Genomic DNA, 25949 nt, shown 5'->3' with positions numbered 1-25949 from the left:
TGACTATAGTTAATATATGTGAAAGCTCCCGCTGTAATATTTATACAGTTTTGCCAAACATGTGAATCTATTTTGGATTTTAAAAATCGTGCCTTGCTGATTATTAGACATTAAACAAACTTGTGATTGTGAGTTGGACAACACTTCACAAAGCATGAATATTACAGCTGCGCTCGAAGTGAATATCGAATAGTGTAATATTCGAAACTACTATTCTAAAATTCGAATATTCGCACAACACTGCCATCTGGTAAAGGTCAGAAACAGGAAGTACATAGGGTTTCCGCAGAAATGGTTACGTTGTATTAACCACTGAAATTATGACCTTATGGGAAAGACTCGCTGCCCAGAAGGCGTTGCTAAAGTGCCCCCTACGGCAAGTTCATTGGTTTCGAGTAGGGGGAAAGGTAGCTGTATGATGCTGAAAGCTCAGGAGTGCAATGGCGCTGCCGCTTTTGCTTTTGCTGCGGTTTGGATTTCGGCGAATTTCAGGCGTGCAAGAATTCTTCAGGCCAAGCACTCTTCGAAAAGGCAGGAAGCTGTTCAATGCCCAGTACGTTTACAACGTGCAGGAGGTCGCAGGGACTGTTTCGGCGTGCTGACACTCGCAAGTTCAGCGAATGTCATACGACATTGAAATACAGGAAAGTTCTACGAGGCATGTTCGTACGATTAGCGACAATGAATGAACGAAGGGATTGCTCTTAAGAAACCTAATAGTATCTGCAATAAATGACAAAACGGAATCGTGGACCGGTCCACCGATGGACTGCTGGCCGCGGCCGTCGGCGGCCCGAATTCGGGCTGCCCTGGGTTTGTGCCGTTTCTGCAGCACAGTCAATCGCGGAAGCACTTTTGCAGCATGCACAGCAGTTACGCGTAAACTTCAACATTTGTCTCCACAAAATTCTTCAAATTGTGTATGTGCGGTGGCAGTTCGCAAATTCGCATTCTGACAGCCGTGGTTTTGCAATCTGCCCCGTGCTGGCTACGCGCTCCGAAACTACTTTGGGTTGGTATTCGCAGGCCTTGATGGAACCCTTTGTTAACTTTGCCTGGTTAACCTCATTAACCGATTCGGACGAGCCCAGCTCGTCTTTGCCGAACTGTCCCAAAACCGTTTTGGACGAGTGTAGCTCGTCCACTCGAGATAATATCTCCTTTTAAGTGTTTTAAACGAGACATGCTCATCTGCGGGCTAGTTGGTGTGTCGCTTCGCAGATGGCAGCACTGGGCAGGTGACTTTGTTTTTTTAACCGCTGTTTCACATTTATTTGGGGGGGAAACACGTGCTTAAAAAAATGGCATCCAGTGGAGGCAACGCATGTGTTTCTGGTCTGTCGTCGCTGAAAAGAAGCATTTTGCCGTAGTCCAGCTCTGGACTACGAGGGCGGTCTAATAAGTACTGAGCCTTCAAAAGAAAAACGAAAATTTTGGAATAGGTGTCGATTTATTTCTCAACATAGTCCCCTTTCAACTCTATACACTTGACCCAGCGATCCTCCAACTTCTTTATCCCATCAGAAAAATACGTTTTCTCCTGAGCTGCAAAGTAGGCTTCTGTGGCGGCGATAACTTCTTCATTCGACTCAAATTTTTGTCCGGTGACTGACTTGTTCAACTTGGGAAACAAGAAGAAATCACTCGGGGCCAAATCTGGAGAATACGCTGGATGAGGCACCACTTCGTAGCCCAGTTCGACCAACTTGGCCGTAGCGACGGCGCAGGTGTGAGCTGGCGCGTTGTCACGGTGGAAGAGCACCTTTTTCTTCACCAAATGTGGCCGTTTTTTTCGCAATTCAGCGTCGAATTGGCTCAGTAATTCGGCGTAGTAGGGTCCTGTCACCGTTTTGCCCTTCTCAAGGTAGTCAACGAAGATCACACCTTGAGAATCCCAGAAAATGGTGGCCATCCGGCTCACCTTTCCGGCCGATGCGACAGTCTTCACCTTCTTCAGAGCAGGTTCTCCGGGTGCAGTCCACTGTTTCGACTGTTCTTTGGTCTCTGGTGTGTACCAGTGGATCCATGTTACGTCGACGGTCATAAAACGACGCAGGAACTCCTTCGGATTACTCTTAAACAGCTTCAAACACTGCTCTGAAGTGGTCTCACGGACGCGCTTGTTGTCCGGAGTGAGCAAACGCGGCACCCATTGCGCCGACAGCTTTCTCATGCCCAAAATTTCATGCAGGATATGACCCACGCGGTCTTTTGAGATGCCTACTGTCTCAGCTATCTCTCGCACCTTCAGTCGGCGGTCTGCCAATATGAGGTCGTGGATTTTTGTCACGTTATCGGCCGTGGTAGCCGTTTGCGGGGCCCCTGGGCGAGGCTCATCAAAAACCGACGTGCGACCATGTTTAAACTTGTTGAACCAATTTTTGACGGTTGCCATCGAAGGAGAAGACTCACCGTAGACGGCATCCAGTCGCTCTTTGATTTCGCTGCGCGATTTCCCTTGCAAAAACAAAAATCGAATCACCGACCGATATTGCTCTTTTTCCATTTTTTTAACGGGCACACAAAAAATCACCTGCTTCCTCTTCCTCAAGCCGCCAAAAACAAAACCGCGAGCCCGATTCGACTGGACCTTTGCATGTGTCCCTCCAAGAGAGCGTACTCAACGTCAGTATATGTCTCATGCGATAGCGTCGTGCTCTCGCGGTGAGGCTAAGTACTTATCGGACCACCCTCTTATAATGATTCAGAAACCGAAGTTCACTTCATTTCTGGAAGCGGGGGGGGGGGGGGGGGGAACAATAGCAATGACTTCGAAATTAGCAGTTCATCAGATCAAGTAGACTGCTCAGAAGACACTATTGCGTGTGCGCATCATTGGCGGCGCATCGATGTGAAGGACATCCCCACGAAGGCTCCTCGGTTTCCGTTTTTGGGCGTCCCTGGTAAGGGCAAAGCGTTCAATATAACATTGCCTGATGACTTTATAAAACTTTCCGAGCAGCGCTCTTGCTCTATTTTGTATTGTTGATTATCAGCAGGTCACTGGCCTTCTTTATCATAAACAATAATAAACTTTAGTATGCTAATTTGACTTAGTATGGGCTTTAAATTTTTTTCAACACCGAAAACTTGCTTTTTAGAAGGAAAAGATTCAATATCACATTTTGATATTGATATCACTTTAGGCACAGAAATTGTCAAATAACACGCTTGGCAGGTGAACGAGCCGTGTTGCTTACCCTACATGTATAGGTTGTAAATACCTCACATGTATACGTAGCAGACAGCGCACCTCTTGCGTACTTACCTCGCACGTCGAAAAGCGCGTAACCAGTGCTCCCATCGGTCTGCCTCATACGGCTTTCCGGAGAGCCAATAGAACCACACATCAGGCTTACGACCCTCATGTTCATGACAATTTACCAAGCAACAATAACGGCGACTACCGCGCTTCAGGACCGCGCGCTGCTCAGCGTAATCGTCCGGTCCCACTGCTTTTGATGCGGTTTCTCGAAAAAGAGCACTCGCTTTCCATATGCGACAATGCAGGCGGTTGCGCACAAGGTCGGGCGTACGTTTCAAGCACTTTTCGAGTCTGAAAACTACTCACAAAATTCAATACAACGCACAAAGCGAGCGAGACCTCTGTAACTGAAGAGACGCCGTCCATCTTAACCAACCCAGCCAATTTTGTTGCATGCCACCAGGCTGCGCCACAGTACTTTCTAAACTCCAGCGTGTCAGTTCCATAGCAGTCCTCAGCATGTAATCGGTTACATACGTCATTAGTTTTTTTGAGTCGCCTATAAGCTCGTGTGTTTACTACAGGAGCAGTCTGTGTCTTCTTTTGGCACTGCTGCCGAAAGTATAGCATTTTATGCTATGGTCTAGCAGGCACAATGTGGTAAAGAATGCCTACACTGGTGTGATGGCACTGGCGGGCCTTAAAAGCACAATGCATTTTCAATATCCTTAATGTGACAGTGACCCTCGCACCACTCCCACAATACGACTTGCACCGATGCGTTTCACTATGTCAAGAGGGCACACTTGACCCATTAATGCACAACTCCATTTGTCTGCACGAAGGCAGCACCACTTCTCAACACAAGATAACTGGAAATATGGAAGAAAATGCGTTATGATGCAAAGAAAACTTAGCAGTAGTACAAAAAATACAATTTAGACCAATGCATCAATGTATCTTGCAAAATAACTGTCCTTGCGCAAGTTTTAGGTCATGTGATGGTACACAATTTAGTTTGCAAGGTTTCACCATCAAGCGATGCCACATGTCATTTTGCGCCACTTTCAGAACCAAATTAAAAATATAATTTATTGTTGATGGATTAAAAGCATGCTCGTTTCAGTCAGTGTGACACACAATCTTCTCATTCCCACCACAGTCCAAAGGCATGTTCTGAGTGGTAGACAGTACCTTTAACAAGGTATTGCTTTGGTGTTGGCTTAACTATATTATATATAGCATTGCCCATACATTGGAGCTGTACAAGGAGACACCTGCGAACGAAGCACTTGGCACATGGCACTTTGTCTCAACTCGCATATTGTTGTGCATTAGGGCAGCTAGTACTATCAGCCAGCCGTGTACACTTAGAGGTAGCAGGAATTCACAGTTGATGGTTTGTTCTAGGCAGTCCCCACGAATGATGTATCCATTTTCATGGTTACAATGCCTGTGCATAATACAAGCAAACAACGTGTAGCATGAAAAAAAACTTTGCTCATTTTAATACCTAATACCAGTGGAACTGAAACACTGAAAAAGGAGTCAGTGTCTTGCATTCACAAGCGTTGTGCTATGATGAAAAAAGAAGGCACCACTAAGGACACTGACAAATGCTGATGGGTTTCCACTGTTCTCTTTTCATGCATCTTACCACAGTGTTGACCGAGACATGATGTCTAAGTGTCGTGGCATGTGGTGCCTGAGATTAGTGGGCTGGGAAAATAATGTGAAAAGAAAGTAAAAACCTAGGAGTAATGACAACTTTCGCTTCCTAAAATAGGTTGTAATGCAGCTCTTTCTGAAGTGTTCTTTAGAGTGCAGCTCAGGCGCCCGTTCCTGTGGCGAGCGTCGGCGGCATCCTTCAGTGTCCCTCGTAATCGTGCAAACGAGCACAGCGAAGGATGAAAGAGTGAATGCGGAATGCCAATGAAAGACGGTGATGGCGAGAAGAGGGCGACAAGGAAGGTTGAGGAGGAGGATGTGGCGAAAGCGTGAGAAGTGTGTAGTGCCGCGCAAGACGGGCTGCGACGATGGCTATGAGATGGCGCCAGCAGAGTAGCGTTCGTCATCTGTTCACCAAAGTGCTGCATGAGTGGAGGTCTGTCTGTGGCGGCTGCTGCGAATCGCACCCATGCGTCACCCACGCTCTCCCTCATGAGATCTCCCGATTAGCGAGGTGATACGATCTCGACCGGGTGAAGTGAGTCGTCACCGCAAAAATTGGGTGACGGCGACGAAGGCGGGCATCGTGATGATGAAAAATAGAAAAGACTGTATTCACTTCATTGGTACATGGTTTTGACTCTATCCGAGTCTCGAGCGGTTCTGTTTAACACGGGGGCCAGGACGGCCTTAAATAACCCCTCGCGGTCCTGTGGTAGTTGATATTGATATCTCCCTGGAGAACTTGTGGAAGTGTCAGTGCCTTTGTCAGGTTGTCAAGTAGACGACGTCTTCCCCTTCGTGCCCTCTTCTTTGGGTGCTCACCTTTGCATCTGCTCAGAGCGTAGAGGGGTGAAGCTTTCTCGGGGATGAAGGCAATTATCTCGAGACGGGAAAGCCCGTGGGCTTGTTTCCCACACTTGAGGGATCCGAGTTTCCAGGAAGATAACAGCCTCTTGTCATGGGAAAGCGTGCGGGCATGTTTCGCACACTTGAGGGATCCGAGTTTCTGAGAAGATAACAGCCTCTCGTCATGGGAAAGCGTGCGGCCATGCATCCCACACCTGAGAGATCTGAGTTTCTTGGAAGATGACAGCCTTTTGTCACGTGAAAGCGCGTGGCAATGTATCCCACACTTTGAGCGGTCGAATTCCAAGCCGATCTTAACAGAGACAGTTATGCCACACTTCACTTCGTTGGCAATGTGCTGCAGGAGACAGATTGTGCGCGCCAGCCACTATATCGCGAAATGAAAACGTGCATACAGCTGCGCTCAAATTTTGCGTTAGGGAGTATCGGATTGGTGAATTTTCTGATTCTTTAAAAGCATTTAAAAATATAAAAAAAAACTAAAAAGAAAGGTTAACATAGCACATTTTGATAGATAGAAGTATTATAAGTATGCTTTGCACTTAACCATTATGTCAACAAGCAAAATTATGCTATTCCACTGCTGGCTGCTGTTCATCCAACTGCCGAGTAGTGACATTGTCAGTGCCAGGGTCAACTTGTGTTAAAGGCCTCCTTTAATTAAGGCTTAGATGGGCAAAAATAAGAGACCTGTGTCAAAAACTTGTGCTGGAAATTATGTGAACCTATATAAGCACAAGGATATAACCAGGGTGTGGAGTTTGGCCTTTAACTTCTGAATTTGGTGGGAATTATCATCTACATGGTGTGCCAACTAACATGGAGAAAGTTAAAAAAGAGGAAAGTCTTCTGCACAGATAGACCCAACTGTACGTTATTAGCAACCTTCTGAAGAAGCTTTTAGTATTTTTGTGTTTTTATAAATGAATTAGAACTGATTAACAAACCTTTTAATCATCAACAAGAGAAGTCAATATAACCGGAATGAATTTAACGAGTCTGCTGTAGTATACGCACAAAGCAGTAGTTGGCGCTGACTCACTTTTAAATCTGGAGATGATGTTGTGCTTGCATTTATCGATGAAGGTTTCGTGAAGAGAACAACTGCCACCAGAATACAAGTAACGCAGACAAGATCTTTGAGGTCTCTGCTATGTTATAACTGCAGTCGAGATGGCTCTTGTATATTTGCTTGAGGTAGCCTGGACATGGAAAAAAAAAAAAAATTGAAAACGACAAGGAAGTAGACAGGGACGGACAAGTCGCACCAGTCAGACGCAATTCAATCTATACCAGTGAGGACAACAATAAATATGGTGTCCTTGTTTCTGTTTGATATGGATGTGTGCTGTTTAGTCGTGCTTCTGATCAGCTACCAACTTGCTCAGCTAATAATTTCTATTGTAGGAGTATATAGTGTCAGTTCTTTATTTACATCGCATGAGCGCTGAACAGATAGTGCGCCAGTGCCTTGCTTGGAACAGCCTAAAAGACCATATGTTGCGACTAGCATGAGCTTATCCTTGCACATACTATTAATGCGTGAGGATACAGCGCTAGCGCCATATTAATGAAGAATTTGGCGTCTTTATGTATTCCACTTGTTTAGCGGATGAAATGCTGACAGATAAAGCTTTTAGCAGATCAAATGCAAAACGAAGCCAGGGACAGTATTTAGGGGGGGGGGGGGACAAACACTTTATTGAATCGCACAATTAACTTTGAATTAGGGTTGAATCTGCGTTTTATCTTCACATTTTTATAAAATAATAAAATGACACAGCAATTTGATGAAATATACACAGCAACTTGAAGAAATATACTTGCTTCTTAGTATAATACGATATTGAATGCGATGTTTCAGAAATTGCCAACTTATACAGAGCTTTTCACCAGAGCAGTAAGTTACTGCTCTAAAGCAATTTTTCCTGCTTCAAACAGCAAATATTTCTGCTCTTAAAGTGCCGATTTTTCATGCTCCAAAAGCTGCTCCAAAAGAACAAGTGCCGCTTCCATCACTGCATTACGCAAACACCTTGATGTGCACAGGGATGGAGCCAATTCGCAGTAGGAGACCTGGAGTGAAATATGCAAGCTTATGATGCTCATGTAAAAATCTGTTCCGTGCTTACGCCGTGGCACGTTCCACATGCACAATATCTTCTGCTTTCTTTAGTATCGAAAGCTGGAAACTGTGCACCATACTTAAGAGTTTTGTCTGGACATGGTTGTTGCCTTGTTCTGATCAGAACAAATCATAACTTTGCTTCTTTGTGAAAAATTTTACTTGAATCAGTTTTCTGCTGCATATAAATTTCAGTTTATCTTTGTGTGGCCTTTGCATGACTTTCTCATATGCAGGTGTGTCCTATTATAATGTGAAGAACCCTTAAATTTTTTTGTTTCATTGTGCAGGCTGGTCTGGGCCTCTCAGCTGCATCATTGGCAGCATCAGGGGGTGCAAGCCTTGGCTATGGCACAACACAAGCAGCAGCTGCTCGACTGCTTGGTGCAGCTGCTGCAACTACTGGCGTCACCACGCCATCTACAAAGCAACGTGTCTTTACAGGCACTGTGACAAAGCTGCATGATAATTTTGGCTTTGTTGATGAAGATGTGTTCTTTCAGACCTGGTGAGTACTACCTGGTTTTATGCGATAAGTGACTGGCTATGAATGTTTTTCCCATGCAGAATAGCCTGTCGGGCATACATTTGATTAACTTCCCTGCTTATCATTATTTTCTCTCTCTCTCTCTGGCTAGTAAATTATGGCTAGTACATTGAAGCTTGTTAATTTAAAGGGACCTTGAAACGATTTTGACGATTTTGTACAAACGTACTGAGTTGTTAGGATAGGACCTTTTGATCATTAAGTGATGCATGGAAGTGCTCAGCATAAAGCGTGTAATTTATTATAAGGTTATAAAAATGTGCATCGCTACCAATCATAGCAGCATTGCTCCCCTGCGTTTTACCCGCCCCCTCCCAATTGACATAGTTATCCCAATCAACGTCAGTTGTGCGAGCTATCTGATTGGCTACCAAAGTCGTGCCATCGATAATATTTTTCCACTTTACGATGAACAAATATTCGTAATAGTGGGAATGTTGGTTAATTTATTTTTATAAAAAAAACTAACAAAGAGAGTACACAGCGACAATTTAGCACTACGCTCGAGCTCTTGCGACACACAGCAAATATTGTCTGCTTGTGTTACAACGTTCTCCATGTTGACGCGAGCTGTGCAGTCAGTGCTGGTCTTGAGCTTTCTTTTCGTAAGCACCATATGAGTCACTTCACTTATATTGTGCTAATTTTTTTACTGTAGCTGTACCCTGCGCGTCTACAAAATTTGTCCATACCGTTTCAGGGACCCTTTAAAGGCTATCATGTACTGTATTTGCTTGGATATAATGAAGTCCAGTTAAACTTCGATATAAAGAAGTCGGTAAAACCGCCACTTTACTTTGTTATACTGAAATTTCACGATATTAAAATTCTACATTTTATGCAAATAAGAACAGTCACCGACAAATTTTTCTTATACAGAAGGGGCCGTAATATTTTTCAGATTTTTGGGCAGTTGTAAAAAATGCGCTTCAGTTAGACAAAAATTTAATTTTTTAAAATTCGAGCGCTGGTGACTAAAGATACGGCTTCATGCTGTGTTGACGATAACTTGACATTGGTGGTACGAAGCAAAGCCTGCGAAGCATTCGCACCCACTTCGCCGCTGCAGCTGATCGTGTCACCTGCAGTGCGACGACGCTATCACGAAGAGTGCATGTGGAGAAGAGTGAATGCTTCATCTGCCGCTTGCATCAGTGTGTCTCCGAAACTCGATATTATGCGTCCTCCAGTGCTAAACGCGGGGGAAGACAGCCGCCAAGATAGGGCATGCGTGCCGTGTATGCAGTCAGCTGTGCTGACAGCCATGCGTAGCTAAGGCTGGGCTAAGGAGGAGACGCAGGCTCGCCCCAATATATACCCCACAAATATTTGCATTAAGATGGCGTTTAAGAGACTGGAAACTTGCTTGAATAGTGGAAGGCTCACAGAAAAAAAATTCCTTGCACAGTAATCTTTGTATAGTACTCACAAGTATAAGCAGTGAAAAGGTTTGGTGCAGCTGGTTAGATGTTAAGAGCAGGAGACATGCCTAACAGCAATCATTAAAAAATCTTGTCTCTGCAAAAAAATACTTAAACTTTCGGTAGCAGGGAATAATTTGCTGCCTTGCATTGCCTTAATATTAATTAAATGCAAGAACATGGGACAGCACATTGTTGTCTTTTTAAGGAGCTTTAGCACAACATGATGAGTGGTTTGATGAGCACAGTGTGCGGTTTAGGCAAGGCCTGGTGCAGTTGTGTCTTTTCCCTGCCTAAGTGCACATTGCTGTAGTGGACCTTCATTAGGCTGTGCATGTGACATAATAAGCCCAAGGCTATCATTCATATTAATAGTTAAAAAGTTGTCTGGGCCATCAAAAGTCTCCTGCTGCATTATATTTAGAGTCTCATTTATATTTGTACAAATATAGTAGCTTTTCATTAAAAGGGTACCTGAAATCTGTGGAAGTACCTTGTACATAATCTGATTGTGTTGATGGCTTTGCAGTATTCATTGTTCTACACTTACTTAGATGATGCTACAGTGTAATCTTGTTTATTCAAATTTCAAGGGTACCAGAAATTTATTCTAATAAAATGGTGTTACAACTAAGAAGAGCGCTTTTAAATATAGCGCCTGATCATTTGTGCGGTACATTGTGTAAAACAGAAACCGTCACTGGGCTCTCATTGCAAAAGTATTATCTTTCTTTCACCTCCATCAGCGTGTGACGTGCTGCAAGAAATCTAGGTTTTGTACAATGTGCAGGTGCGATAAGGTCGCGCTCCGCGCGATGAGAGGATGAGGGTGTGAGGGAAAGAGTGCAAGGGTGAGCCGAGAAGGGTGGTTGCCTGATGCACGCCGTTCTCTCACGTGCCCAGTGTTGGAGGTCACGTGATCAAACCAGTGCTAAGGGGTTGGGGGTTAGCTAGCGAGCGCACAGTAACGTAATCAACCGCGTGCTAGGGTGGTGTTTGGGGCAGGCGAGCGCACGTCTTCTCGTCTACCCTAGCTGTGGCTGCGCATATCTGTCCGTGCGGCTGAGCGCATATGTGGGCCACGCGCCATATCTTGTAATATGCGGCGGGTGCAAAGTTTGGCAAGCCAAGCGGCTGGTCTCTTCACGTATCTTCTTGCGTACCTAGTAGTAGAGGTTGCGTACTCTCAAGTGGCGGAAACGTGTTAAAGCGAGAGACAGCGTGAAGTGTTCGCTTTCTGAGACCGGCGCTCTTCATCATGCTAGCGTGACGGTGAGTATTCGCGGTCATCGAGGGAGATGTGCTCATGTTTTCCTGTGCATGCTTGACACCATGCTTGTGAAGGGTAAGCTTTAGCTCGGGAACCCCAATCTTAATACACATGGTAACAGAGAAATTGTTTTCCTCGGCAACACTTCACCGAATTTGATGAGGTTTGTTGTATTTAAAAGGAAAAGTCGAAATCTAGTGACCGTTGGAAGCGGAATTCTGATTTAAGCCGTCAATTCTTTAATAAAAATTGTAGAAAATCGCAAAATTCCACAAAATGAAACTATCGCGTTTACAACTATAACTTGGCAGTGAAAAAATATATTGCAACTCTGTCTATTAATACATTTAAAGCAAACAAAATTGATATATTATACACTACTATAAAGCGCTATATTATTATGTGGATATCACTTTTGTAAAATACCCGTAAACATTGTAACAAATTCCCACAATCTGTAGATTTATACATGAAATTTATCCGCTTTAGATGCTTTAACGGATGCAGTTTACAGAACAGCGATATCTGTCTTTGAAGCGGAGTTACAGATTTGTAAACTTTGGGCTTCTATTTTTTTAAACATACCCAATTTTGGCAATTTTTCTAAAAAATTCCAGACCCTAAATAAAAAAACTGTCTCCTACAGTCACTGAAGTTTAACTTTCTCAAGTGCAACAAATTTCATTCAAATTAGTCCAGGAGTTGTTTCATAAAAGCATTTCTGCGTTTTACATGTATTTGAATATGCAGCATAGGAGTTGACCCTGAGCTAAAGCTTCCTTTTAACTTAATACATAAACAAATTCATAAGCTATCAATGCTTCGCCTTTTGGGCAAAGCTCCGACTTTTTTTTTCTTCCTGCTCTTCTGAAGTTGGATGAGATAGGAAGGCATGCACAGTGGTGCTTGCTCCGGTTCTGTCTCGGCTTGCAGCATGTTTTTCCTGATTATTTTATGGCATGTGACATTACGGTAGCTAGCGAAGCATTGAACGTTTGGCTTTGGCTCCAGTTTTTCTGAAAAGCGGACCATGGGAGTGAGAAATTTCGTTCAAAGTAATCGTTGCGCAGTTTTTGCAGTTCGAATTCGCGGGAATTTTTCGCTATTAAAATACATAGGACTTTGTTGGGACCAACAGAGCAGTTCGAATTATCCACCAATTCAAATTATCGGGATTTCACTATACTTTGCTAATAGTGTGTCATGAGATGGTGATAACACCCGTCTTTTGCAGTTGTGCAACTTGGATGCTCACTGAAGCTTCAATATACACTATAGCATAACATGTTTATAGGAACCAGCTTTAACTTATCTACTGTATCAATTCAGCTGCTCATAACCGATCAGAAGATTTCATTCTATTGCTAAATGTAATCTTCCATTAAAGGGACACAAAAAAGAGACTAAAGCAGTTAATCTGGTAAAGCATTCTTTCAAAACTCTATTTTCATTAATTTGGTGGAAAGAGGCTGATTATTAAAAAATGAAATCAAAGCCAAACTTAAATTTTTGAATTCTGCACCAAAACTTTAGCGCTCATACATTGGTGTGACATCACGGATTTCAAATCATTTTCTAAGATTTCAGTTGTGGCGCCGTAAAAGTTCTCGGAACTTACTCTTAAGGTTAGTGTTTGGCGCCTGAATGCGCTGTAGTTCATCTTTATTGATAAACAGTTAAGTAGACCAAAGCAGACGTCAAAATCTGTGACGTCACGGTGAGCTTGTGCGAGAATTTCAAGGAGGCATCACGACTTGTCTTCTGTTTTTGTGTATTTTTTGGCTCATTAAGCAACTGTCATGGTAAGAGTCGCTTTTTTGTTTTGTATTATAAAAGGGTAATTTACTAATACTACACATTTTTCTCTTTAGTGTCCCTTTAATGGTATAGTAAACCCTCTTCACTACTCTACTAATAGGTGTCTGTTCTGCCAGCAAACCTGGCATTAATTGCAAAATACCGGCTGACTGCGGATTCAGGGTTGATGAATTACTACTGTGCTATTCGCTGCACTGATCTGGTTTTTGTGCCAACTCCATATGGTCAGGTTCATGATTGTGAATGGTTATGTGAATTTAACTTCTTTGTTTAAATAGGGCTGATAACTGGTCCAGTTAGTTATTGAACACAACTATGTTGCACTGATGGTACGACAGACTGTACAAAACTTTCTTTTCTGTATCATGCAGTCAACATAATATGTGCTTGTGTTTACATTGATGTGGCAGCATCCTTAAAGCTATTTTTTCAATAAACCTAGCACTGCTTCTTATTTGTACCATGTTTTATTTCTACAGTGTAATCAAGGGAACCATGCCAAAGGTTGGCGAGAGAGTTCTGGTTGAAGCCTCATATAATCCCAACATGCCATTCAAGTGGAATGCCTATCGTATACAGCTTTTGGCAAACCAGGTAGATACTTAACAAGCTTGCACTTTTTAATGTTTTTAGAAGCGAACGGTGCTGGGCTAATTGGTTCAGCATGACATTTGACGATAAAATAGCACAGGAAACGAAAACAGAGGAAAGAACACACCACAAAACCCTGTGCAGCACTTTGTGGTTTGTGTTCTTTTCTTTGTTTATCTTCATTTCCTGCACTGTGTTACTATTAAAAAAAAAATGTCTGTGTTGTCCGCTTCTATTTCCATTGCAATAGTACTTTGGTTTGTTTTTGTGTACAGAAATTAAAGCTGCAGTATAGTATAACACTTAGTGCTGGGTTGCTAAGCACGAGGTCGCGGAATCAAATCCCGGCCACGACAGCCGTATTTCGATGGGGACAAAATGCGAAAACACCCGTGTACTTAGATTTTTTTATGGTATAACACTGCATAATACTCTACAGACTGGAAAGTATTTTTCATGTTGTCTTTGCTACGCAACGATCAGGTTGCATAAACTTAGAGAAAAGTAGCGTTCTAAATTCATGATGCTGGTTCTGTACAGAATCATGAAAGTATGCTAGAAATGCTTATGAGTGCTGTAGAATATGAACACTGAAGGCAGAAATAAGTTAAAACAGGAAGAAAAAGTTACTGTGAACAGCAGTTACGAGGCGCATTCTTGCTGCTCTTTTTTTATCCCTGTTCCCTTGTTTTTGAGCTGCTGCACCATTTTCTGCCTGGCATTTTCAAAGAGCATGCACCGGCTCCCAGCTGCTTGGCTGGCTGTGGCTCTTCAACATGTAGTCCGATGGCAACCATCTTTTTCTGTGGCTGCGTACTGCACTGACAGCGAGAGCCGACACAAACCTCATTATCCTATCTCTGGCCTAACATCGAATGTTCCTGAGCCCTTTCCTTTTTACTGCCCATTTTTCTGCGCAGCCTGGGGAATTTGCTCAGCTGAGGGCGGACACGTTCAGCCCGTTTCCTAGCTTGTAACAGTTGATCACTAAAGATGGACATAAAGTAGTGGTGCAGACAAATAAGTGCCAATTCGATCCCTACACTACTGCACAAGTCTTCTTTATTGTATGAGAATAGTTATAAATTATTGTGAAAAGATGAACACATTAAGCCCATTCCCAAACTTATAACTGCTGTTTGCAATGCAAATTCTTCAAAGATTTCTTGCTTTCATTCCTTGCCATGGTTAATGAAGCTACTACAGGTTTGCAAATTATCAAATATATAAATAAAGCCTGCTTTCACGGGCAAGCGACTGCTTGGCGGCGGTTGCAGTGGCTGAGTTGCATCAAATAAGCAGATGTGGTTTTGTTTCACATGCATAGTCTTCCCGCTACGCTGTCGCTAGCGACGAGTGCTTTGGCAAACAACAACCTGTGCTGGAGCTTCACTTAGCCATGGTTCAGCATGTGTGAGCTGCAGGTTTCATTGTTCTCCAAGAGCGATGTTGATTTTTCACTTTTTTGTGCAAATATACACAGTAACAATTCATGTTTACTTCAGCTTCATTTCCTGTTTTAAAGGCCCCCTCACCACCTCTGGTCATTTTGAGCTGACAAGCGCAGTGCATACAACACATGCTAATGATCATGTCTACTAAGTGTTACATCCCTACACGTGAGGGAAAGAGCTGAAATTTCAAACTAAATGTCGTTCGCCCTTCTCCTCCCGGGCGCTGTGCTCCAAGACGATGACGCATATCAGCAACTGCGCCTACATGCATATATAAGTACATGTATACAGTTGAACTCCGCAATAACGAAATTGGCGGGGATACCGAAAAATTTCGCTATCACGAGAATTTCGTTATCGTGAAATAACACAGTACAAATAAAGAAATGGTCAGCGAAATGAAAACTTAATGCCAAAATTCAGAATAACGATCGTTATTCAGTTTCCGTGTCATGTTAACAGCGCCTCAGTACTACGAACTAATGTACCGAAATCCGGAGACCCTTAGATTTTCGTGTATCATTCATGGCAGCCGAAGCCGTAGGCTAGCAGGCGACAAGGCGCAGAAAGCGGACGCCGCGGCGCATGGGTCTGGAAAACCTGCGACGGTGCCCAAGGAAAAAAAAAAAAAAACAACGCGGGCAAAAACTTAAATTTATTCCAGAGGTAACGACGTAGCAGGTTTTGCGAGTAGCAACGGAGGCGTGTCAATTCCTTCTTTCACCCTTTTTTCTGCGCACGCCTCTTTCTTTCGTGCTTCTTTCTGCGGCTGTTACTAACTACGCATACGGATAAATGTAACCTACGTACTAGCGGGGATATGCCGCGGGCGTCCTACATGGTTGCACTTTGCACTTTCCAGATGGTGTCGTTTACGCGTGCTTGCGCTTTGGCATAGTTCAGGTGTCCGCCTCGAGCGATACAGTTCGGTGTCCACGACAAGGAATATGAAAAACAAACAAACAGCAAGAAACATTGCGCTTTGGAGGCGACTACCTTTGTTGTCGGTAGTTTTCCCGGCATCAACGTCCGATTTGCGCTCGTCACTCTTATTAAATGGTTCTTCGGTGGTATGGGCGACGGAATCTGCCAATAACAGGTCGATGGTGATGCAGCTCTACATTAAAAAAAAAAAATAGAAAAAGCAGTAACAACCAACACGTTGGCCATGACAACTTCCGGCACGTGCAGTTGCTTCCAGCTCCGTGCCGTTTTTGTAAGCAAAGATAGCGGTGCCCATGCAAGTGCAATATGGTGGTACTTTACGCAATATAAGTGTGAAGCAACAGCATTTCAGCGCATTTTGGAGTCTGCTGACCTTGCGTGAGTAGATAATGTGTGGGGAATGTCTTGTCAATTTTCGTTGTTGCGGGATTGCAGTTTAGCAACATTTCGTTGTCGAGAGGTACAAAATGCATTGAATCCTATGGGCGTTCACCGGGGATACGAAAATATTTCGTTGTTGCGAGAATTTTGTAGTCGCGGGATTTCGTTATTCCGGGTTTCGACTGTGTACATGTATATGCTGTGACGTCGCTCATAGTGACACGCGACACTTCGGGAATTATTCAAGGCAACCTGTGTTACTTGTGTAATCTGTTGCTTCAATAGACGAATTAAAGTTTAGAGAAATAATAAAACATGCAAACCAAATGTCTGCATGTTTTTGTTTTACTTCGCAACGCAGCAAGAGAGATGTACGAGTACTTCCGCTTGTTCTTATGTCGTGCAGTCGCGTGCGCTGACAATGAAACTATGTCATTTTCTACCGTGTTCTAGCACGCGATCATGCTCTTAGATCTGCTTGCATCTGCCTCAATGTTCGTGCAGCACTAACCTGTACCGCTAGTCAGGTGTTCTCGTGCACAGCGTGCAAAATCGTGCGCTGCGCGAAACAAGGCCAACGCAACAGCTTTCGCTCGAGGCCGTCACCGGAAGTGCACCGCGCAGCAGGAAAAGTGAGAAAGAAAAAAAGAGGCAGGGCCTGTGACATATGCGTCATGCGATTCTCTGGCTCTGGCTTGGGAAAATTAAAGGAAGGAATTTCACTTGCAGAGGCTAGACGGTCTCTCTCTTGGTAGCGGCGCTCACCTCCTGAAATCGTGGGTTCACGGCACTGAAATATTTGTGTCTTGTCTATTAACCCTTTAACTGCCAATTTAACTTTCGAAAAATGTACCAAAATTGCGAATTTTTAAGAAGTTTTCATAATTTTTTTCATGCAATTCTGATTCTGAAAATATATGTTACATCATTGATTTCTGTTTAGAATTAGCACAGAAATTAAAAAAAAGAAAAAAAAAACTGCTGTTGAGGGCAGCTTTCCCTTTAATGCATGCCGTGGTAATGGGTCAGAATGTACTGAATGTCATTCTCGTCAGTGGGCGGCCGCAAGATTCCGGGCACTGAAGAAAAGGGAAACCGCAGAGGCGCAGGTGGCGGGTTATCGGTGTTCACGCGCTGCCACACACGTGCAGTGCTCAGCGCGTCACCGTCGTCGCCGTCGCTCTTGTCGTCATCTGAAGCAATATCCAGGGTAAAGACAACGTCCGAGTCTCTGTCGGACACAAATTCCATGTCATCATTAACGCTGCTTTCTGTACTGCTCCAAGAAGCACCTCTTTTTCTTGGAGCATCGCCGCTACCGGCATTCTTTTTGTGCAGCGCCATTATGAAATGACTGTTGCCAGGCTTAAAACACGCGCGAAAGGCACGAAATGCGGTTTTTCATAGACAACTACCATCATCTAGGGTTGAAATTGACGACCGTGATACGTCTTTGGTGGCGGAATGAGCGGAAAATCGGGCCGGGCGAGTGTGACTTGTCGTTGGTGATATTGGTACAAACTTGTGTGACGAGTACAGCTGGGGGTTGGCGGCTAAAGGGTTAATTAACCAATTTCAATTTGAAAAATTCTTCTGGTAGAACGCTCCCTAGAGGGCACGTAACAACTTCAGCGTATAACCAAAATTTGCTATGTGGCCTGGTGAGGGGCCCTTTAGGTCTCCCCCAGCTACAGCTTTCTAGAATTGTAACCAGAGAGGATAATAATGAAATTTGGCTTGAGACAGGTCTGTCAGCGGCTCTCATTTTCAAATGCCGCCAGGCATTCCGGATGACATTTGGGCCACTAAGAAGCAAGAAGCCTGGTGACCAGGCTTAGTCGGCTTTTAACGAATATCTCGTTCCCTTTTCTCCTCAAGGCATTCGAGCAGAAGGGCAGCGGCCTCTTGGTTCTAGTAGATCTGGGGTGTGTTTTATCTGAAAAAGCACACAACCATACTATGTGTACACCGACAGCGAAAGAGAGGAAAAACAGCAGTGTGTGCCGTGAATGAGAAACATGGACTGCCATTTCGTCCCCTGGGGGTGGTGGTGGGGATGTTGTTACAGGTGGTTTTAGCCAGGCAGTTGTGGGGTCTCAAGCATGCTCTTGGGACAAAGGAACCACAACATAGTGGAAGAAACAGAACAAAGGGTATTTATTGCACCTTTTTTAAACCAATGCCAGCTAGCTGTATTACAACTAACGGAATATGCCGATGGGCGCTGACAAATTGCGGAAGTTCGACTCACTGTACCAGGATATCAAGTGAATATGTTCATCCCATGCCGGACACCAATGCCTAATTGTTCACGTGTATAAGTAGAACCTCGTTAATGTCTTGGAAAAAAACATGATAAAAAACGTGTTACAGTAAAACCTTGTTAATTCGACCCCTGTTAATTCGGACACATTCTGTGCTGCCGGCAGACGTATGCATTATTTAATGCAATGAAATTCGTTAATTCGGACGTATTTGGCCACAGATCGGTTAATTCGGACAACTCTCTGAGCTCGCCGAGCTTGGAGCGCCACAAATGTGCAACTCAGAAGAGCAACAACGGCGTTAGCATCCAACAAAACGAAGCAATGGAGTACGCATCACCATAGCCATCAGTGGAAATCGAACGGGAATGACAGCAACGCCAGAGTGCTTCGTGCCTATTTGAGCCTTTAAAGCTTTTGTTCTTGCATTTGCCGGCGCGCATAGCACCAAGTTGGCCGCGTGCCTTCATGACTGCATAGTCGCCATCCAAGATCGTGTCGATAGCGACCGCTGTTTCGTCCGCAGTGATTGTGGCAAAAAGTAGTTTCGTTTTGACTCAGCGCATGCGTTGGCCGCGTGGCTTCAGAACCGCAAGGTGGCCGTCCATGATCGCGTTGACAGCAGCCGTGGTTGCGGCAAACAATAGTTTCGTTTTTACTCAGTGCAAAGCTGTCGAGGATGAACAGCACTGACGACATCGCGATGGGTGGCGACCCGGTGACATTGGTGAAAAAATAATCGGATGTGCGCCCGGTAGTGAAAAGCGCGTCTCAGATCAAGACGCGCGCCACGGCTGCGCTAACCGTAAGACCTTCGCCGCGAGACCTTCGCCGCTGCGAGCGCTAGTCAGTCACGAGATGATGAGAATTGCAGCTTCCGCATTGCATTTTGGCAAAATACAAAACAGAATTTGATGATTCATTCAGTAAATAAAAGCGTGTTGATGTAGTAAGCATTTATTTATTTGACATTCGGTTAATTCGTACATATTGTTCAGTCCCATGAAATCCACATTAACAAGGTTTTACTGTAAACGTACGATACGAAATATCTAAAAACTTTGGAAAAGTGAGTTGTAATGTGAATAAAATAGGTACAAGCACGCTCCCGGCCTGGTGCTCGGCCATTATGGGACCTCAACGCTTGGAAAGGGGTGTTTGACCTCAACCCGAAAACGCCCCCACCTCAATAGGTGCTTGGGGCGCCACATGGGAAATGACCGCCATGGGAGCGGCCCAGACATCACCTTTTTTCCGTGCTCACGTTGGTTTCGACGGGAATTCAAGGCGCAGGCTCCTTTCCCAAGCGTATCACCCCTGAAGGAAGCCGAACGCCAGGCCGGGGTACGCTTGTACCCATTTGAACCAGTGGGTTCCCGGCGGCGATGGGAATCGAACCCACAACCTCCCGCAGCCGAGGCAGGCATTTGTTTATTGTTTTCTTGATAGCCTCGATAATTTGACATTCGGTTAATTCGGACATATTATTCAGTCCCATGAAATTCGAATTAACGAGGTTTTACTGTAAACGTACGATACGAAATCTCTAAAAACTTTGGAAAAGTCTCTCCTTCCCTCCCTCCTGCGCTACCTTCCCGCTTTGTTCCTTTCGCGTGGGAGATTGCGTCGCCAGTTACCCTTGCACCCGGTTGCAAGATACGCATTTGCTGCCCCACAGCACAGCGTCGCCCCCCCCCTCCCTCCCTCCCATACCCCCCGGCCTTTCGTGAGACGGAAGCAGGGCCGGGCTCGTCTGGCGCTCCCGGCCGTGACGGAAGTCGCGTTTGCTCTCCGCTGTGCGTTTTCTCTCCATGCGTGAAGGCGCGCGTCACCCGCGCGAAAGGCGCGCTTTCACTCGCACATAAGGCACGCGGCGACGATTTTATCGCCCTTGGACTCGTGCTCCACGTCTCATGCTCCTCCTCCGCATCGCCCTCGTTGAGAAGCGTGCTCGCTACCACCTTTGTCGGCGAGATTTTTCACCAGAAGCCGCATTATAACCGGTATTTCGTCTCACGCGGCTGCACTGTAAGCGATATGCGTATACATGGAGTTCTATGGGAGGGTAAACGGGAGTCGGAAAAGGCCGCGTTGCAGCCAGTTCTGCACTATAAACAGTTACAAGTAATCTATACTGTTAAATGCTTTTTACGTGCGTGTGCCTGAGTGAGTTCACCTCCGACTCTTTTATTTAGCTAGTTTTAATCGTGTTTCGATGATACGAATTTCGGCTAATACGAATATTTTTCGTGACCCTGTGAGATTCGTATCATCGAGATTCCACTGTAGTACGCTTCCAACGGCACTATGCCAAACGATCTGTGAAACAGATGGGTGAAGATGACTTATCACTATAGAAATGGCGGCGATATCTGCGAATGCGACATGCGATGACCCTCGAGATTTGCTGGTACCAGTAGAAAGTGAGTGCTTCCGCCATTTTTACGTGACTCGGGTGGGTGAGAAACACTGTGGCATGAGACGCCGACACATGCCGAGTTGGTGGGGCCCGAGTGGTTCAGGATGTGCGTTCATTTTCCTATTGTTTTTTGATGGCGACGGGAAACCGTAACAAAATCGAGCTGGTTGGTGATGCCGGAGCAAAACATGATGCTCACCTCATGCCACCTGCTGCAGGGAATGGCAGTGCATTTGGCAGGGCCTGTTAGAAGCATGCAGTACGCCACACAGTACAGCACTACGCCACATGCACTGTGAAACAGATAGGTGAAGATGATTATCGCAATAGCGTTGGTGGTGATATCTGTGAATGCGATGTGCGACCACATCGCACGACCACGAGGTGATTTGCTGGTACCATGGTAGAGGAAGGTGAGCGTATGCGGCCATTTTCACTTAACGCGGGCGGGCGAGTACTGTGGAGAAGCTGCTGTGGCAGGCGCGTGCTCTTGATTGTGCGTGCCTTGTGCCTTTTTTTGTTCACATGGGGTCTAGCAGCTGGAAAACATATCATACGATCGCAGTTTGGCAATGTACTGAATGTTGGTGCCGAAAAATATGTTTTCCGGGAACGTATGAACAGGTAAAAAAGAAGCATAACTGTAGTGAGTGATCTTTTGTGTTTTAGATTCCAACCGTTGGCACTGGGAAATCATAAGAAATGGGATTGTATCAACGCGGTTCTACTGTAGTCATGCGAATGGGGGCTTGTTTGAATGATCGTGTTTGTCCATCCCGGTGCCTTACTCCAATGCCTTTCGTGGAACAGTCTCACGAAGTGTGCTGACAGGTGTGCAACACGTCCATGCACACCGCAGACTCAAAGGCCAAGAGAAGGTAGCTTTTTCCCTTTGCGCCCTAGTATCCATGCCGTCAGGTGGCACTAGCATTGGAACACTTGTGGGGAGCACACATGCTCATTTCCTTAAATGTGGTGGTATGCTCTGTATGAGGATATAGGGCTGAAAGCAAACTCCGGATCTCGCCACACGAAGTCGTTCCGCAGTACTTCCGAACTCGTAGCGCGTGCAATCTCAGCTACGCTGTGTTCAGAAGAATAAGGCAACCAGCGGCATAAACTCTTTTATTGCTGCGAGCAATAAGTAACACTTGCAGAGGGAAAGACCATTTTGTAATAGGTAATAGGCTTGCTTCGTTGCGCGTGATAGTCGGGCAGCAAGGCCACTCACGGGTTGCGACTGGTATTCCTTAAGTCGTTGGCCCGGTTTGAGGCCGGCGAGCCAGAGAGAGCGTCTCCTCCAGTGACGCTCTTTTATACCAATAAATGGGTTGTTTGGGGCTAGTACCGTCAGAAAGAGAATTTCTTCCTCTTCCATTTCTTAATATACACCTAAGTATCACGCATACTCTGTGATAGGAAAAAAGCATTTACGAGACTGCCCAAAAACTGCTGCTTTTCCCACGAGCAGGAAAGTGTTAATTCTATTTTTAGGTTAATTCGATCCCGACTGACAGTCTCGGCTGGTGCCCATGCAATTCTATGGGGCCAAACTTTCATTATTTCGGTCCTAAAATTGGCCTTCGCCGGATAATTTGAATTTGACCAGTCAGCATGTACCTGCCTGGCCCCTGTAATTACCCCAATAGCGAACCCTTTAGCTTCAGCGTCTGTCTCGGAAAAGCTTAGCGGACAGTGAATGCGTTGAACACGTCACCTCCCATCAAAAATGCCCATTTTCAGCCTGCCCTACGAAAATTTTAAGCAATAATGGTAGCTCACAATGTCTGATTATGGTATTTACCCGATTGTAACGCTTGCTTTATTTTTTCTTTCGAAAGAAAATTGAGTTGCAAATTGCCTGCGCAGTTCAATTGGATACGAAACCGAAACTGCAATTGCGATGTTTTTATGCTTTACCACGTAACAGAGGACATTAAAGGGGTCCTGAATCACCTCTCGGACTTGGTGAAAAAACCCAGTCCACAGATATCACATGCTGCTGAGAACATGTCAACCAAATTTTGCAAGGCATGCACGGTGTGTGGAGCTCACAAGCGGAGCACAAAGTCACTTTTTTCTTGAAGGCACTCTTTTCGAACGCGGCCTTCTCCTCACGCATTTTGAAGCAGCCGGCGGCTTACATATGTCATCATATGCAAGATTCCCGTAGACGGCTACTATTGGCTGATAGCTGACATCAATCAAGAAGGGTGCTTGGATCAGAGCACTTTTTCCTACTGTTACTCATATATTTGTCGATGCAGTTTAATAAACAGGCTAAAGTAAGCGAAAATCTGCGTTTCAAATTTTGCTAAGAATTACGTGCTTCCGGAAAAAACTGTCTATCGTCTGCCCACACTCGGCCACACTGCTTATCGGTGTCGTAGCTGTTGGGTCTCGCTAATGTTGATTACTTTTGAACACTCAACTAGTCTCGAACCACTCGAAACGTAAGCTTGGACCACATGTACACTTGCCAGCACGCGCTCTCTCCTGGCCGCTCCAGGCTATACGCCTTGCCACACATCGCTTTGTATTGAGCTATTGACAGCACTTCAAAATGTGTAAGTTAGACATAGCTACTATCTGTTGATCAAACTGGTGCATGACAAAGTCGGTGTGCATCACGTAGCATGGCCAGACTGAAGCACGTGAATGCAAGCGCGCACTCCAGTCCTGTTGTGTACATATCAAACATTGTGCACATGTACTACAGTTGCATGTAGTTGTGTCTGCTACGTAGTGTAGTGACCACGACCACTGCGGGGTTCTGCAACGAGCCTGTTCATTGAGCTCCTTTCGGCTCGCTGAAGACAACTGCATTTGTCGTGTCGTAAGTGCCAAAATTGGAAATAGTGGCGTCTATGTGAACATTCAACATCAAATTTGAACTGTGCGCCATGGGTAGGCGAAGTGCTACATTGATTAGGCGAAGTGCTGTGGGCACGCCCCGCCCCACTCCTCTGTAGCCTTCACAGTGCAAGGCATTGAAGGAGTGGGAACGGGGCGAAGGGGATAAAGGGTGATCTTTGATTGCCAATGACGCATTGAAGTACTTTTTGCTGCAAAATATTTCTGAAATAGTCTATTTTAACTTTAAACACATTTCTCGAATTCAATAAGAAGTGTTTCAGGGCCCCTTTAAAATCCGTGGCAAAGCTGAATGTAGGAAATCAGCTGCCATTGTGCAACCCATTTAGACCCTTGCCCACTTTTCTTTCTAAGAAATTGGGTGCGCATTAGATCTCTTTGTTTAGGAGCTTTAATGTAATTTCTACATTCGTTTTCTATTTTGGACACCTAGAAAGTGAGCATACGTTTGATTCAGGGGAGTTTTAGAATTGGGCAAATAGTGCCAAATGAATCAGTGGTGTGTTGTTGTTTTTTCTGCATCTTGTTTAATTCGACCCCCCGATAATTAAATAAATTCTGGATCGAATTAATGGAACTCGACTGTATAACCCACAGCTGAACGCTAAACAAGTGAATGTACAAACATGTTGAAATGGTGTAGAAAAAAGGAGAGATGATAAAAGTCACCTTGCTGTCCTATCTCATTTGATTTCATTTCATTTGAAATGTGTCTCTCCTTCTTTTTCTTTTCCTCTGAGTTATTGGTGGAAACAACTTGGCGGATGATTCTTGGCAAGCAATGCAAGTGTTTATGAAATTGTGTTTTTACTGTATGAACTGGCGTTCATAGGCAGAATGCTCGAGAAATATGTTTGATTGGTTATGTTGCTGACTTTCTCACTTTTTTTTTTTCATTCTAATGTGCTGCAGATGAATGCTTCTGTTGGTGTTCGCTTAAACAGTCAGATTACACCAAGTAGCCAGTCCAACACCAGTGCAGCCATGGCAGCACAGACGCAATACATCAACTCCTTGACTTCTGGTAAGCCTGAGATATTGTGGGTTTGTTATGAGCAATGTAAGTGTGATGGGAAAGCTACACTTAGGTTCTTCTATTGCGCATTATTGTCGAATATGCTTATCTGAGCTCTGTTAACTATAATTTAACAAAAAAAAGTGACACCTAATGTGATGGAAAGATTTTTATAAAAAAACAAAAAAAGCGCCTTGATGTTGATGTCTAAGACTTGTTTGGTATAAGCTGACTGAACTTCATCAAAGTGCAAGGGGTATGATCTTTTGGTAGAGTGATTAAGTTGAACCCAGCTAGCTTGTTATATCGGTCATCATCAATTATGCTTATCTCTTGGAGTGGACATGTGTTCTAAAAAACAACGAAATCAACTTTACCGTCGCCAGTCATTCTTTTTTTTTTTTTTTTGACTTCCAGACTATTTCAACATTTTTGTGGCATTGTTTGTGCTCAAAAATTTGTTGGTGACTGTAAATGTAGCCATAGGCGGCCGCCAGTGGTTGCATTATTTTTCATAGTCTGAGTGGAGTTCAATGCTTCAGAGGGTTTATTGAGTAGCTATAAGCCTGCCTTGTGTTAGGGCAGCGCCCAGTAACAAAATTTGGAGAAAAGTGCTGGCCTTACATGTGTAAGTACGGTCTATTTCCAATACGTATTTACACTAGTAAAATATAGGAAATTACAAGAAAATCGATGAAACTTGAATTTGTGCGCTCTTCCATTGAGAGATTTGTGTGTATTGAGTTGACATTATAGAATGTGCAGGTTTTATATGGCTTGTGCAAATAAAAATTTTTTTGGGTCGAAATGAAGTTGAAGGAAATAGTAATAATGTTTAATAATTTCAGAGCAAATTGTTCAAATAGGTGTGAAATTTGCATAAAACTATCATACAATAGCTAGAAGTTGACAATTATAAAAAACAGTGTTTGCAAAGAGGCAAAGAGTTTCATCTTTGGAATCATTCTTTCTTTCTTCTTCTTTTCTTCTTTTTTTTTTTTCAATTTCTGTACTCAGTTATTTCAAGTTCAACGTTGTTTTACAGTGCCTGTGGTCAGCGCTTAAAGTCTCCCCGCAGTGTA

At 44.3% G+C, this 25949-nt stretch overlaps 1 protein-coding gene across 3 annotated transcripts in view; it reads left to right on the top strand.

The window, feature by feature from the left end:
• Positions 1–25949, top strand: part of LOC119435943 (cell division cycle and apoptosis regulator protein 1) — a 214492-nt gene that overhangs the window by 53396 nt on the left and 135147 nt on the right. For all 3 annotated transcript variants that reach the window (XM_037702648.2, XM_049660883.1, XM_049660882.1), the window contains exons 5-7: positions 8159–8376; positions 13404–13518; positions 24765–24876. In XM_037702648.2, coding sequence (XP_037558576.1) covers positions 8159–8376; positions 13404–13518; positions 24765–24876 — 445 coding nt within the window. The remainder of the gene's footprint in view (positions 1–8158; positions 8377–13403; positions 13519–24764; positions 24877–25949) is intronic.

Source organism: Dermacentor silvarum, chromosome 1 (genome assembly GCF_013339745.2).
Source record: "Dermacentor silvarum isolate Dsil-2018 chromosome 1, BIME_Dsil_1.4, whole genome shotgun sequence".
Lineage (NCBI taxonomy): Eukaryota > Metazoa > Arthropoda > Arachnida > Ixodida > Ixodidae > Dermacentor > Dermacentor silvarum.
Note: the sequence above shows the minus strand (reverse complement) of the source record. Positions and strands in the feature narration are given on the sequence as shown.